We start from the raw sequence: 16,801 nt of genomic DNA on the forward strand, positions 1-16,801 counted from the left end.
GGGAAGGAGGGAAGGAGGGAAGGAGGGAAGGAGGGAAGGAGGAAGGAGGGAAGGAGGGAAGGAGGGAAGGAGGGAAGGAGGAAGGAGGGAAGGAGGGAAGGAGGGAAGGAGGGAAGGAGGGAAGGAGGGAAGGAAGGAAGGAAGGAAGGAAGGGAAGGAAGGAAGGAAGGAAGGAAGGAAGGAAGGAAGGAAGACGGAAGGAAGGAAGGAAGGAAGGAAGGAAGGAAGGAAGGAAGGAAGGAAGGAAGGAAGGAAGGAAGGAAGGAGGAAGGAAGGAAGGAAGGAAGGAAGGAAGAAGGAAGGAAGGAAGGAAGGAAGGAAGGAAGGAAGGAAGGAAGGAAGGAAGGAAGGAAGGAAGGGGAAGGAAGGAAGGAAGGAAGGAAGGAAGGAAGGAAGGAAGGAAGGAAGGAAGGAAGGAAGGAAGGAAGGAAGGAAGGAAGGAAGGAAGGAAGGAAGGAAGGAAGGAAGGAAGGAAGGAAGGAAGGAAGGAAGGAAGGAAGGAAGGAAGGAAGGAAGAAGAAAAAGAAAGAAAAAGGTATGCAAAACCCATGTGGGTATCATTTCAGCTGCCTTTCCTCGAATGATTATCTGCTGTAAGCATTCTGTGGACATATCACAGCATATACTCTACTGGCCAAGATTTAATCCTTAAACACTGCTGTCCTCACTTGGAAGCTGTAGGAAAAAGATATGAAATATACGCGTTCTTCAGGTGCTTCTGAGTGTTCCAAGGGAGCAGGACTGCAGGATAAAACAAGAAGACACGGTCAGACACATAACACATAAGAAGTAATTTATCTATATATAACATATTTATTTTCTCTGTATTTCATATCAGAAGTATTTTTTTGTTTGCCTACTTATTTCATTTGTTTTAAAATTTTATTTTATAACCAAATGCAATTCTGACATGGATGGTGTTAATTTATGAAACGCATTCCAAAGTATTTATTCATTTTCCTGACAATGAGCACCTGGTATTGAAATTACTTCAGAAGACAGCATAGGGATTAATATTTTTGTTTCATGTTGATTTTGGAATTTGGTCGCGGTGCGCTGGCTGTTGGGAGGTACTGCAGCTGCTGGAGTTACTTTGAGCACACATTTTCCAAACTAACGCAGGAGCCCCGCTGGCCCTGGCGGAGAGCCGTGGTGCTTTGAAAGCATCCGCCGGATGCCTACGACCCCTCTCCGACTCAGCTTCCCGAGTTCCGCGCCCCGCAAGCGACACATATCCCAAAAGCGGCTGCGCGTCCCCATCCCCGCGTCCCCGGAGCGCTCCGAGGGTCGGTCCCTGCGGACGGCTCTTTGCTCCCGCGAGCGAAGCCCCGGGCCGGGAGCGACCCCCGTGGCTGAGCGCGCTGCTGAGCCGCGCTGGGGCTGTGGGAGCGGCCGCGGGGGTCCCGGGGCCGCTGTTCGCCCGCCCCTCACAGCCATTGGCCGCGGCCCCCCCGCTCCCCGCCGGCCCCGCTGCCCGCGCTTATAGCGGCGGGACGGCGCTGCCGCCGGGAGCCGCCGGGATGCGCGCCCCGCCGAGCTGTGCGCGCTGGGCGCTGCTGGCCCTGGCGCTGCCCGTCCTGGCGCTGCCCGCAGAGCTCCTGGCGCTGCTGCCGCACGGCGAGGACCGCGGCGATGCCGCGCTGGAGCCCGGGGACGATGTGCACTCGGCGGCGCTGGAGCTGAGCACGGCGCTGCGCTTCTACGGCGCGGCCGTCCACTCCCTCTATGTGAGTGTGGGGCACCCTTTGGCTGCCGGCGGCTCGGAACCGCTCCTGGGGACTCCTTGGGGAGCTTTGGGTGGGTGCGCGGTGGTGCTTGTGGGTCCCGTGTGGGTTCCGTGTGAATGCCGAGGTCAGAGGTCGGTCCAAAGAGATAATTGTTCCAGTTGTATACAGTCAGGTATCGGGACCGTGTTAATTCCCTTCTCGCAGTGTGGCCGGAGCAGATTCTTCGAGGTGCACAGCTTCTGCTGGGAGACAATGCAAAGGATAGTAGTAGCATAAAGAAAATTAGCCAGAGTGAATGCCATCCCCAGGCGTTTTCTGCAATCGTAACAGAGTGTGTTCGGCTCAGCAACATCCTCGTTATGGTCTGTTTTGTGTGTTTCGGTATGCCAGAGTCACAAAACTGAAACGGGGTGTCTAACCAGAAGCCTAACATGTCCAAGATTTGCACCTCTAAGCACTGGAGAACTTTCTGTTCCCTAGTGTCTCTGGCACTCTCAGGTGTTCATTGCTTTAAGTCTCTTGGGTGGAGGAAATCCATGTTAGTAATTGCAGGCTTTGCGCTGCAAGCATTAACTCAGACTTGTGTGCATGTCTCACAGCTGAATCTGCATCCCAGAGCGGTGTGTACACGTTTATAACCGATGGAGGGTGTTCAGTGTTTGAAGGTGGGATTGGAAACAGATTGCCTGGAGCAGAGCTGCTTAAAAGCAGTCATAAGGAAAACTGTTTAAAATGGCAACGTGTTCAGAACACTGCAAGGGTACTGCACACTTTATCATTGCCTCTTTTCCCCTAAGCCCCGTCTAGGCTAGCAATTAAACATGCTGAGTAACATGTTTAGAAAGGTTTTGGTAGAGAAGTCACAATGTGTTTAGTGCATTAATCTGGTAAATTAAATCTCACTTCCCTGTCCAGATAAAGCAGTGTAGTTTAGTATCATGGATCTAAGATGCAGCTCACTGGATTAACCTACATGGAGACACTTGGGAAACTAGAACTCCATGTGATTGCAGTCATTCAAAATTTCACGTAGTTCCCATGTCTGTTTCATGGGTATTCACTGAAGCTATAACTTGCTTGTGCTACACTGAGTTATATTAGTGCTGACACTGAAGTTACACTCATTTTCATTGTCCATACTGCCCATACTTAGATATATCCTGAAATCATATCTGAAATCTAAAATTCTGGGGGATTTGGGTTACACTTGTGTGGAAAATGGATGTTGTTCACTGAAGCTGACTGAGACAAAGTATTAAGTAGAGTTCAGACTTCAGTTTGACCCTTAGTTCATTGTCTTGCCTTCTGTACTCTAATTTGGTCACTGATTAGTCAACCCAAGTAAAAATACACTTTTTAAAGCGCGAACATATTCTTGAAAGTTAGTGGGCTGTATATTCAGCCACTGAGAAGCAAAGATGACAAGCAGCATGTGACAGAGGTAAGCGACAGAGATGGGGCAGAATTTTCACAGAGCAGTAAATTGATTAACCAATCTAGGTTTCTTTAGTTTAATGATCCTGTCACTTGCCTCGCCTTCAAACAGGAACAATTCCTGTTTTTGCCTGAATGATTATCCATATTGAATCTTCCAGGGCTCTGCCAGCATTGCTCAGTACTAAGGATGGGCAGTTTTAATGAATGGCATTTCAGTACCAGTTTATACACTATGCAGAGGTGTTTTCTTGCACTGCATCTGGCACAAGTATTGCAGAACAGAAGCACAGTACAAACTTCTTTGGCATAGGGAGAGGAGAAGTATTCCTGTTAAGGAAATGCGCTGAGCAGTTTTTAATGCATTTTCACATTACAGATTTTTATTGTATATTTGCAATGTGTACTAATGTGGCTCTATGATCTTGCTTGGCTGGAGTTTCCAACATATTTCTAATTGGCAGTAAATATTATCAAGCTGATGTAATTAATACTTAGTGCACATAATTTTATGTAGCAATTTTATGTTATTTCTCTATCTTTTTTTAACAGTTGAGAAGCTGAATTGTTTAAGTTAGCTGTATACATGAATAGAAAGGCAAGGCATTCTGTGGAGTGATTGTTTAGTACCAACTTGTCATAAAATCCTTGGCAACAAAACCTTTCCTCAGACAGAAGAGAGCACTTTTATTTCATATAAGTGGAAACAGACTTTCACATATTGTGATCTTCAATATGTGCTATTGTATGTAAGATTTATAACATTGAACTCTATCACTAACCCATACTACACTATTTTTTTTAATAGTACACTTTTATTATGTTTTTTTCAGTTCACACTAAAACTCACTGATGTGGAAAAATAGAAGGATTAGGGGTTACCTCAATTTAGGAAAGAAATGAGAATCCTCTAATGCAAACTTGGCTCAATTTTTTTAATCCTTGCTTTTATTAACTTCTTAAATTAATAGTTGGTCATGTTCATATTAGAAAGCTTTGCTGTTTTACGTCAACTGTCACTTCATTATAAAAATAAATTCAAATTTTCTAAAGATTTTTTATGCAGAAATATTCAAGCCCATAAAATGCCTAGTCATTAAATAGGGGAAAAAGTATCTCATTTGTTAGAGACTTTAATTTTTTGTTGTACACACAGATACAATTTTTCTTTTAATGGAAGTACTTCCTTACTTTGCATTCCTTTTCTCACTTGGTTTTCAAGGTGGACCTATAATTGTGTATGTATGTTATTGGTTCTGCTACAAACTACAAATGTATGTTAACTATGCATGTAATCCAGAAGTTTAACAGGCTAAAAATACATCTATGTTAGTTCCTGTCAATTTAAATAGTGTTATACCCTAAAAGGAAAGATGTACAGTAAAGCTGGTCTTTAGACAACGCCCACCTGAGGCCTCTTTTCCCCCCTCTCCCTTTTGACAAGAATGATGCTTTGATGAAACCCAAGTTATTTCTCTTTATTTTGGGATTCACACTTAAACCTGTGTTTGTGACCTTGAAAGAAGCAGGGTAAAGTTAAAGGAGTATTCACTGTCTTTGACAATATAAATGTATTGTTGAATCTGAAAACTAAAAACATTTTTTTCATTATTGTGAGTTTCTTTTTTGCATTAAAAATCAAGGCAAAAAATGAGCAGCTTGTTTATTTATTTTCATGTGACAACTTGCAAATGTTTCTGGGTTATAGTAACATCCCCCTTAACATTTATAACTGAACTGTCTCACTTTAAAACTTCCTTTAAAAATGGGGCTTGCATCTCCTTAATAAAATTCTTTCTTACATTAAAGTTTTTAGCAAATAAGAAAGGAATAGCTAGACACATGTCACTAAGCCGTGAAAAGAGGAGGGTCATTTCTTCTGGCCTCTGCTTTATTCTGCAGTATTAACTAGTCCTGATTGTATTTTTTCTTAATGCTATTTTAATCTCTGCCATAAATGGGGGATCATGATGCTGCAAAATCTACGCACACCAAATCTGATGAAGAGCATGGAATTTGTTTAAAATACTTCAAACACCAGTCATCTCTCACAAGAGGATTTAGATGAGAGTAGGACTGTTTGTGTACAAAAAATGTAAGAAAGCAGAAGGAAGAGGGAAACTTTTAACTTGCATTAGATTTATTACTTAAAGAGGGAGTGCATCTCTTTTTTCAAAAAGGCCTTAGCAAACAGACTGTAATGTCCACCATTCTCCATCCTGTCTTCTAGTGTGTAGTATAATCAGTGGATTTAAATTTTCAAGTCATGTTTTAGCTTTGCTTTACAGGGATATGAAACATTTTCTAGTGTACAGATGTTGTAGGAGTGCTGGGAACTTTTCTGGACTAAATTTCTCTTACATGTCCTACTCCAGTTTTAGGGTCTGTACAGAGGTAACTCATGTTGGTTTTTTTACTTCTATATTCCTCAGATTTATATTTCATCTTAGGATCTGTGGCCATTGTGAAGTCATGAAGGAACAGTGTAAAAACTATCACAATATTCACCTTCTTCCCCTTTCTAACATGACCTGCTTTCCCAACATGTTTGCACAGATTATTTACTGCTTGTATACCTCAGATCTATTGTTCATGCATAAAGCCTACTCAACTATTTTTTTCACATTATCTTAACTTTTTGGTGTTTTTCACTCTGGCTGAAATTATACATCTGCTGAAAATACAGTCAGCATATGTCAAGCCACTTTTAAACTAAATTCTGATATACTGAGGGAACTATTTGCTAAATTTAGCTAATGGTTTGTGATTAGCATTGTCCAGTTATACACCTAGCTGGCTGACTACTGGTGTGTGGCAGGGGACAGGCTGTGACCCTCTAGATAGCCAAAGGAGAGTTCAAGGTGTAGGTGTTTCTTGTATATGGAAAAGTGACTTTTTTAATGAGTTGTAATACTGCACTTTTCCAGATTTACTGTATGTAGCAGCAGTGGTGGTCCAGATTTTAAAGATGTTTCCAGGGCACATGTAGCCAGCATCCTTGATGGACTTGCATAGACTGTAATTTCTCTGTGAAGAATATGTGTGGCCTCCTTGTTTACAAATTTAGAGTGGAAAAGGGTGAAGAAATATATGGAGACAATAAGAGTGATCAAAGACAGAGAACAGCTCTTGGAAGCACATAGGAAGTGCATGGATAGGCTGGGACTGTTCATTCTGGAGGAGAAATTGCATAGTGGGAGAGACTGGGCAGAATTTTTGTATGTCTCAACACAAAAATTGGGGCTGTCAAATGAAGCTGGAAGTCAGACTGAAAGCAAACAAAAGTAGGAGAGAGCTGAGGATATGAGTCACATATTCATGGAGTTTCTTTTTAAGGGATTTTGTGGATGCATAGAGTTTATATGTGTTAAGGGAAGACTCAACAAATAGGCGAAGGAGATCCACTGAGAATGAAAAACAGCCAAACCACAGGGAATCCCTTGAGGTGGATGCAGTTGGAGGCTCACTAGAGAAGTATGTACATTTCCTCTTGTTTTGCTGAATCTCCAAGCAAGCAGGTACTGCTGGGGACAGGCCACTGGGCTAGGTGGCCTTGCAGTGTGAGTCAGTGGCCTTTCTGACTGACTTCTAGGCATATGTAAAGATTTTATCATGTTGACAGTATCTTGACCATGTAAAAAGATCCAGCAACAGTTTGTTCTTCTTGGACTCACAAGAATCCCTTTGAGTGAGATAAATCTGAGGAGATTTTAGTTTTAATTTCATAGCTTATAGTGACAGTTCTGGGACCTCTTTCCCCTTTTGAGTCCCCCTGTGTGTGGCAGCAGCTCTAGAGTGAGTGCCTGGCTGCCTCCACAAAGTCAGATGTGTCCTGTTATCAGGTTGTCCAAGACCTGGAGGTGGATTTGTATGTGGCTGAGTCAGTGCCAAACACAGCTGGTGGAAGGGCCTGTCACAAAAAGCTCTGTGTGAACACTTCATGCACCAGCTCAAGGCCTGACACCTGTAGTCTGTGTGTGAGAGCCAGCTCTGGTTTGCCAGTGGAGTTTGGCTGTCATCTTGGATGTGCCCTAGCACCTATCTGTACTTAAGTATTTATCTCAGTTTTAGTTAGAGGTGGCTGACTGTGAATCATCATCTCACTGATGGGTTGAATCTCCCTGAGCCAGTACCTATGCATTTGCAGACCAAGTGTTTCACTTTTGTATGTGAATTCCTTCCCCCAGCCCCCTTCAAGTATTAGACCCATTTTCCTATCAGACTGTGTCAGGGCACTCAGCTGTAAAGGAATTTATAGGGTGGCTTATAACTGCTGTGGAAATTGTCTCCTATCCTCTGTGCCCTGTGCTCACAGCACGTCTTAAGAGTGAGCAGCAGCTTGTTGTTGTTAGCCTTGCACAGTAGCAAAGAAGTTCATAGGAGGGTGATTATAGTGAAGTGAAAACTAAAGTAGTCCTGGCCAGGCAAAGAGAAATCAGTGTATCTTCCCAAAAGGCTTTCACCCAGGCTATTACAATATGTAAGCATGGAGCAGTTTTTTGGTGTTGGCATCTATGTATGAATTAGTTCTTTGCTCAGAAATTCTATCAGTTTCTGAAGCGTTGGTGGACAGGTTATGTACATCCTTAGATGTTAGAAAAGACAATAGGTGTCTGAAGTTTAAAAAGCTGAAATCTTTATCTAGATTAAAAAGGCTGTTCCATCTGTAAAGTTGACTTCTGATTTTGGACAACCGAAATTTCAGGACTCCTGATGTAAGATAAAAACCAAAAGCTTAAACAACCGCCATTACTTTTTAAGTACAAAACCGACTGTAGATTAAATTTCTTTTGGAATTAAAATTAAAACATTGTGAGACAGTTGTATAAATGGTATTTGTGTTATAATTGTCATCTTTTTATTAGGTTACCACTAATGGGATTATTGCAGTGAATGAACCCTCAAGTGAAGAAAAATACCTTGGTCAATTCCCAGTGAGTTTTGGGGCTATTGCTCCTTTTATGGCTGACCTAGACACAACGGGTGGACGTGGAAATGTGTATTACAGGGAAGATTCATCCTCGGATGTCTTGCAACTTGCATCAGACTATATCAAAAGAGGTTTTCCTGAGATTGTTTTTGATCCCAGCAGTGTTGTTGTTGTTACCTGGAAGCTTGTGGCTCCTTTCCAGGCACCCGGAGAAGATCATACTTTGGAAGAAAAGGTGAGTGTCAATCAGAGCTTTAAATCATGTTGGACACATGCTCGGCTAAAGTGTAACACTGTAAACTTTCGATTTGAAGACTTAAAGTTCTTTGTGTTTAAATGAATTCTGCAGACCTAAGAATGTATATATTGTGTAAAAGACTGTAGCAAAAAACAGGAGTTTCCAGAACTTTTATTTGAGGTTTATTTTAATAATGTTTTATTAATTCAAAAGATAATGCTTGAAACTACATAGCTGATTTTGTTGTTTCCTAATGACTCTTACTTTGAATGTTAAATGTGATAATAACAGAACTAGAATGTCCTGACCTCCCTCTGTGCAATGTAATCCTGCTGGCTTGCATTTTTCAGCAGACTCTTAAGTCATTTTGACATCAAACTATGTAAAATCAGATAACTATGTGAACTAGTAGGTTCTTAAACCCATTTTAAACAGATGGTATTGCATTCAGAAAAAAGTTTGTGTTTTGTAGCTAGTATTGGATTAAGAAACAGTTAGAGATTATTTTTATTATTATTCACAGATAATTTTCCCTTTTAAACCATTCAGGTACTCTCCTGCAAGGATATTTAACTTTGTACATCATAGTTATCAAAGTTGATGAGAACATTACATTATTTAGCACATCTTTTCATGTCAACAACTATTTTTTTTTGCTGAACTTGACACAAGGATTGTGTTTATAGTAACAATTCTGCACCCTGGTAGTAATGAACATCTGATGCCTGAGGTGCTATCCCAGTGGTTTCTACAGCAGACAGGAGTGTTCCTGTGGGAAAACGCTTTAACAACATGAAACTTGAACTTTAAGCATTCTATTTACATATTTTTTTTATTTAGTCTAGCACATTACTTCTGTTATTTTAAGGAAATGAAATAGAAGCCTATAACATTACAGAACTTAAAATTGTTATGCTTTGGTCAGCCTATCTATTTCCTACAGATTTCATTTATTTTTGTTAATGTTTTCTTTTTAATGAGAATTCTGATCTTCATTTTGTGTTTTAAAATTACTCTATCTTTCTTGACTATTTTTATGTGAATAAGTGTGTATTGATTTTTTTTTTCCACAGAGAAACACATTCCAAGCTGTCTTAGCATCTTCTGATTCCAGTTCCTATGCTATTTTCCTTTATCCAGAAGATAGCTTGCAATTCTATAGCACATACTCCAAGAATGGTGATGAAAATATTCCTGCTATGGTTGGCTTTAGTCAAGCCTCTACAAACTACTACTTTTGGGAAAAGCCAGGATCCTACAATGTCATTGCTAATGATGAAGACAGCATTAGAAACCTGTACAAGTATGCTTTTTTCTTTGTCTAAACTCCTCAAGAAAACATCAGAGTTCCATGGTTTTCTTAATTGTAGCATGAATCAATGAGAACTAATTAGATCCCTTTAGCATGAGAAATCACAAGATCTGCCACTGATAAATATCCACCCCCTTGAGGACTTTGGTGTAATTTGTTAAAGTCCATATTCCCATTGTCACTGGTAGAAACTCCTGTATACTTAGTTCTTCTAAAAATAGTACCACTTCAACTCTTCATAATGTATCCTAGGGAGATTGTTTTTGAAGAAAGAGTGAACAAGCAGGAAAGGTAATAAGTTAGAAAGTTTCAGTCAGTGGTAGCAAGATTTTTGTGGCCATAAAATCTCGTTCCCACCACTTTGGAGACAAGAAACAGAAATTCTCAACAGATCTATAGGTGAGGAGAAAGAAAAAAAAGTTACTCAAACTGTCAGGGGTGTTCTACAGCTGAATAAACTGTACCTGTAGGTAAGTATGTATTGTAGATAAGATAATTAGATGGTTTTGTCCTGACACTTTGCAGTGAAGAATAACATTGTGTAGGCTAGACTTGTGTAGACACAACTTGCTTTATTTTGCATGTGCTTCTCTTTGACAGAAGCAGCAATGCTGGGAAGCAGGGCGTCTGGGTGTTCGAGATTGGTAGCTCATCTGACAGTATTGTGCCTGCCAAAATCAGCAATATTTTGGAGAGCATAGAGCCCAACGAAGAAGACCAGGAGATGACTTCTAAGCCCTTTATGTCTGACTATGGCTCCACTGAAATAACACAGCAGTATATCACAAGTAGTACAGACAGCACTGAAGAGGATCACCACCTTGTCACATACAGTGTTCCTCAGTTAGGTGAAGACTTTCTGACTTCCTACCAAGATGTAACAGGAACACCTTCAACTGAGTCTTTTTACAGTCCTCAAAATTTTCCAACAGCAAAAGCTCCACCTCGCCAGTTTCGAATCCAGCAGTTTCCCCCACAACCACCTCAAGTCATAGATGTGGAAGAATTTGATGAAACTGGAATAGGTAATTTTTTTTGTATGGTTTAGCAGCTTTTAACATGAACAGGTTGAAAAAAGGCGTGTGAAAGAAATTGAATTACAAAAGAAACAATGTTTTCTTCTCATTAGCTTCATATCTAAAAATCTGGACACGTGTTTTAAGTTTGTGTTATTCATTGAGGTAGTTAATTTGGATGTCACCTCAGATGCAGTTCTTGCCAGTCTAGTAAACTAGTTCTCTAGTTAAGCTCACAGACCTTTCTCAGATGTGTTACTGAATACAGGTGATTCAATAAAGCCTCAAGTCTTAGAAGGGCAGAATTAGCAATTTTAAGTTATAATAAAGCATTTCTAGAAATTTCAGAGTGGTTTGACTGACTGTCCAGATGTTAATTGCTCCTTGAAGCAGGTGTAAGAGTTGCTATCTCCATTAAACAGGGTAAACCAGATAGGATTACAGGGCACATCATTTACTTCATGGTTCTGAATACAGATATGTGCTGCTATGTTTTGTTTGAGGTTGGAAAGTCCCCTTTTTGTTTTGATTCAGAAGCAAGGACAAATTTAAATTATTGTGCGTTTAGCTTTGACAGGAACTTTAACTGAACTGTATTGATACAGATCTGCTGGAGTCAATAGAATCAAGCAGTTTTCTAATGAAATAATTGAACAGCTGAAGCCCTGATGTTTTCTGCAAAATAGTAGAAAGTTATTTGCATGTTGCAAGGTTAGCCAATAGCAATTGAAATACCTTGTTTACCTTAAAGAGAAAATGAAAAGGCGATCAAGTGAGTCCAGAGACACTTTAAAATTAGTCCAGGGATATGTGCATACCACAGTAATTGCATGAAACATAAATGTCTGGTCTTATTTTCCAGTGTTTCGCTACCACACAGATGTCCAACAGACCTGTGCTAACAACCGTCACCAGTGCTCTGTTCACGCGATTTGCAAGGATTATCCCAACGGGTTTTGTTGCAGTTGTATTGCTGGTTACAAAGGAAATGGCAGACAGTGTGTAGCAGAAGGTAACTGGTTTGAAATTTAGATGCATAAGCAACAATAACATATGGCATTCTTGAATGAGGTGACCTGTATTCAATACCAAAATAGACCCTATAAAAACTTTTTGAAAGACTTATCACTGAGATATAGGGAAAGGCATTTAAATCAGTCAGCTCTACTTTTTAAAATGATTTTTTGAGTGAAGCAAATTATTTTGAGTAGTCAGTTTTATGCTTTATGCATTTTAATGTGACTTTCTAGAAAAAATAAACTTCTTCTGCAACTGTCATCATTTGAAAGAAAGCATAACATCCAGCAGTATTTCCTAGAATTAGTAATGAAGTTCCAGCGTGTTATAATCTGATATGGTACTCACTCTAGAAATGGACAGTTCAAAGTGATGAATAAATTCACTTTGATCGTCGAACCAAAGAGCACAGCTCCTCTTGGACTCTTAAGCTGCTTTACTAAAGGGTGATCTGCCAGATTTCTGTTAAATACCCATTCAAACTTTGTTCCTGTGTAAAATCCATAAAGGAATTTCTTATGTATACACTCGTAATCCTTGTAGTGATTTGGCTCAGAGTACAGATGCTTTTCAACAGCTCAAATAGTTTACTGCAAGACTGGGTTTTATAACCTAGGAAAGCAAAACCTAATACTTAGCTTTCAGTTCATAAAATTGTGTTTTCCATAGAAAGAAAAGAAGGATCTGGTAATAATTAAATTTAAACTTCCATGTAGGAAATGATATACAGGAGAAAATTAGCAATCCAAAATAGCTACTTCTGTATAACATTAACAGTCTTCAAAATGGTCAAAAGTTCAGAGCCAAGAAATGTAATAGGTTAGAGTAATAGAGAATCAATTACTCTAATGCCTAATGATGTTAGTCTCCCTACAGAGAATGAAAAAATTTGCAGTGTGTATTGATATGCAGTGTGATCTAAGAAGCTTCTGTCTGCCACTTACTGTCAAATATACTGTTATAGCGTTATGAAGTTATCCTTGCAGACAGAGCTTTCAGTGAGGATAAAAAGCATCTCTGCAGGCAATTTTGGCCATTTAATCCTTCTCATTAGACAACACACATGCATGTACCCACATAAGCAAGTGAACACATGCCAATTTCTTGTCTGAACTCTGGGAGTATTTGCCATTTATTTCAACACTAAGCACTGAACATTGTGAGCACTCTGGACATGTTCCTTGGAGAGTATGAGAGTACTGTTTTGTTCTGATGCATTGTATTGATTTTACAGGTTCTCCTCAGAGAGTCAACGGCAAGGTCAGAGGAAGAATATTCGTAGGAAACAACCCCGTTCCAGTTGTATTTGAGAACACTGATCTGCACTCCTATGTTGTGATGAACCAAGGGCGTGCCTACACTGCTATCAGCACAATCCCAGAGACTTTGGGGTATTCTTTACTACCTCTTGCCTCTATTGGAGGTATCATAGGATGGATGTTTGCTGTGGAACAGCAAGGATATAAAAATGGATTCAGCATTACTGGTAACTTCTAAATTAAAATAATGCTCAAAATTGCTATGCTTTCCTCCGTCTTGGTAGAAAAGAAATGTGTATTTAGAATCAATATAGGGTGAAAACATACATCTATTCTGAGCTGCAAATTGATTTTTTGTAATCAAATTTCTCACCATTTTTCTTGTTTACCATATCTAGACAATGGACTTTTTAATTTACTGTCAGTGTACAAGATCAAAGTGTGCTAGAGAGAAGATTGGCTTGGCCAGTTTCTTTCAAGAAAGAGATTATTAAAAAGATCTGTTGGAGGGGAGATTTTTACTAGAATGTACATAGTTACTATAAAAAAGCTTCTCCTACATCTTCAAGAGATTTAACATGTTAATTCCCTGATTGTACCAGCAGAGCGAAGGAGAAATGATAATCAGACCTCCTGAGGGTCTGAAATACTTTACAGAAACAGCTGCTGCATGACATGCAAATGACTCTGTTAGCTAGTTTGAGGGAAACCCCTGCTTACAATTCGAGCTTTTCATAAGAGATTAAGGCCAAATCTGGTTGGCTGTGCTGCTGTAAATTCAAGCTGTAGATTCAATCTGTTCTAGAAGAACACATGTTTCTTTTTAAAACTTGATCCTTTACAGACTTGTAATGCGAATTTAGTTGAACACAACTTTTTGGTTCAGGTTTTCATGGATTTGGTATGTTTGAAGCTTGTTCTGGAATTTGCAACATACATTTCACTTGGTTTTGATTTGGAAGCAGATGTAGAGGATTTTGAATTTTTTTTTAACTCTTTGTACTCCTAATGGAAATTTTTTCTAAAATGACCTTTTAAACAGAAAGATAAGGACTGCTGCTATTAACTTAATCAGAACTTCTTTTTAAATTTAATAAAACACTGCTGCCTCAGGTTTATTTGTGATTTATCATGTTTAGTGCTTAAAAAAATGCTTGCTAAGTATATCATCAGTATACCTCTGAAAGTTATTTCATTAAAAGCACAAGACATTAGCAACTGTGCTATATCAAAACTTGCAGACGATAGTATTTATTTTTTATGCACTAGAAGCAATATTTGGAATAGAAGGAACTGGTAACCTCTAAGTTTTAACTAATAAATAAAGAGTTTAACTAATTCTTTTTCTTTAGGTGGTGAGTTTACACGGCAAACAGAAGTAACTTTTCTCAGCAACAATGAGAAGCTGGTTGTAAAGCAGAAGTTCAGTGGCATTGATGAGCATGGTCACCTTACCATCAACACAGAAATGGAGGGCAGAATACCTGAGATCCCATCTGGGTCATCAGTCCATATAGAGCCATACACTGAACTCTACCACACTTCTAGTTCTGGTAAGAATGAAATTATAAGAAAGTGCACAAAGCAGAGACTAAGACAATCTGAAACACATTCTTTTGTTCCCTTTTTAGCAATTGTATTTAGGACCCTTTGACTTATAGAAAGTTGCTTTTTGCCTCTTAAGAAAAGATTTCAAATGAAGGTGGATTTTGAGTGGGATTATACAAATATTTCTAATCTTTTCACCAAAAACTTACGAGTTTAATTCCCTTTTTATTGGCCTTTTTTTTACACTGTTGATGTTGTAAAAGTTGCAAAGTTTTTCTCTGTAAGTCACAGCCCTTTAGTAGAAGCTGTAGTGGAGTACAGCTTTTTGTGGTAATGTCATTAAGTGAGCTGTGATCTTTGAGACTAAACCCATTATTTACCACTATCTCATGTAAACTTCATTACAATGACTCTATGAGCATTTATCAGTAGTATTTGAGCTGAATTTTAACAACCAACTGGAAAATTACCTCTTAATTCCCTTATCAGTTTCCTACATTGTTTCTTCAGTACTCCTCTCTCTTCTCTCTCAATTCCTTTATCATAGGTCCTAGGTTTCCTAAGAAAACCATTCTTCACTCATTATTTACAGGGCAATCTTGATTTGCTAACTTATTTTACTTTCTTCTTTCTGGATAAAATTATGGGTGTTTCAATACAGAAAGTAAAGAAGTGAAGTTGGATTGTTGCTGCTGGCCAGCCAGCCCAACTGGTTGAGCAATACAGACGAAGAAACCCAGCGTGCACATGAATACTGGAGAGACTGCACTCTGCTCTAAGGGTGCACTTTTGGTTGTAGAGAGAGAAAATGGTGTGGTTACATCCTCATTGCCTTATATTCACTAATGTCTGGGTTTGGTAGTCAGTGATGAACCCACTTGTGCTTTGCCTGTTATTTTGGACTGGGAAGAGGAGGAAGTGGAAGCAGCAGGAAACTTCTGCTTTGTGCTGAACAACTTGAGAGTTTGGGCAGCATCTGCTCTAAAGAACAGTTGTGTACTTGGCAGAAATGCAGTTCCCATGGAGGTAAAGTCAGGGGCTGGAGGGAGGTGTCCTTCAGGCTGGATTTGATTTACCAGGACTCAAACAGCTGCAATTCTGCTGTCCTATGGCATATCTAAAGGGCTTAGCCTAAATCCAGCTTTAGCCAGCTGTTGCAAATGGATCGATATAGGTGTGTTCTGGTGTCCAAACAAAGAATAGTAGTGTTATGAGGACCCTTCTGTTGGTGGGAGGATCCACAAACCCAGATCTTTTTTAAGAGTTTTTGTTCACAATTTTTCCCTATATAAAAAACTGTTGTGAAGCATACAAGAGCTCTCAGACATGCAGCTTCTTCAGGACTCTGTTAAAAACCAAGGCTAATAGCCTGGAATGAACTAAAACTGGATGTAGTTTAGGCTGGTGAGATGGCTTTTTTCCTTAGCTTGGGGATATATTATAGAAGTCCAACTAAAGGAACCTCTGAGTTTGCTGAGTTGAATTTTCCTTTCATTAGTTGGAAACCCAAAAAGTAAAGTAAAATTTGTAAAATATGTCAAAATAAATCAAATTACTCATTTCTCAAAGCTGTGATACCTAAGAACAGAGAAAAGAAAAGAAAAAGTGTATTCAAGTGTTTGTTCTGCTGCATGGAAATACATCTATTTTCACAGCCTCTAGCCTTCGAAATTCCCATTTGCACTACACAGACTGCATCCCAAGTCTACAGATAGCATTTGACAGCATGCTTTTGGTCTCTGCTCTGATCAGTGTGTTTGCTGTCGTGTTGTAGTGATCACTTCATCATCCTCGAGGGAGTACACAGTGACAGAGCCAGAAAGGGATGGAGCTGCTTCCACGTACACGGGCGCCTATCAGTGGCGCCAGACCATCTCCTTTGATGAATGCATCCACGATGACTCCCCCCCTTCTACTCCTGCCACTCAGCAGCTCTCAGTGGACAGTGTGTTTGTCCTGTACAACAGAGACGAGCAGATCCTGCGATATGCCATGAGCAATTCCATCGGCCCCATCAGTGGTATGTATTGCAAGTTTTGCTTTTTCTCTTTTGTAATTAAGAGCAGTCATCCATTTTTTTTCAACCTGCCCTAGCTGGGATTTATTGAGTTAAATTAACTAATTGCATTATCTCGTAGCAGTCCAGATCCACCAGGTAAGGAGACAAATGGAACTGTTGAAAATTTGTATTTTTATTTGAGAAAGGGTGTTTAAGTGATGCTTTATTCTTGAAATTCACTGGGGTTTATGCCTTATTCCTTTAAATACTCTCAATATACCACCTTGAATCTGTTCCTGCTTGAATGTATGGAATATGTTG

At 39.7% G+C, this 16,801-nt stretch overlaps 1 protein-coding gene across 1 annotated transcript in view; it reads left to right on the forward strand.

Annotated features, from left to right (window-relative positions):
- Positions 1-1,468: 1,468 nt before the first annotated feature.
- NID1 (nidogen 1) overlaps positions 1,469-16,801 on the forward strand; it is a 42,425-nt gene continuing 27,092 nt past the window's right edge. The window contains exons 1-8 of the mRNA XM_079297474.1: positions 1,469-1,727; positions 8,027-8,326; positions 9,403-9,632; positions 10,242-10,666; positions 11,520-11,669; positions 12,909-13,160; positions 14,286-14,486; positions 16,256-16,501. Coding sequence (XP_079153600.1) covers positions 1,521-1,727; positions 8,027-8,326; positions 9,403-9,632; positions 10,242-10,666; positions 11,520-11,669; positions 12,909-13,160; positions 14,286-14,486; positions 16,256-16,501 — 2,011 coding nt within the window. The 5' untranslated portion in view covers positions 1,469-1,520. The remainder of the gene's footprint in view (positions 1,728-8,026; positions 8,327-9,402; positions 9,633-10,241; positions 10,667-11,519; positions 11,670-12,908; positions 13,161-14,285; positions 14,487-16,255; positions 16,502-16,801) is intronic.

Source organism: Erithacus rubecula (assembly GCF_903797595.1).
Source record: "Erithacus rubecula genome assembly, chromosome: 2".
NCBI classification, from domain to species: Eukaryota; Metazoa; Chordata; class Aves; order Passeriformes; family Muscicapidae; genus Erithacus; species Erithacus rubecula.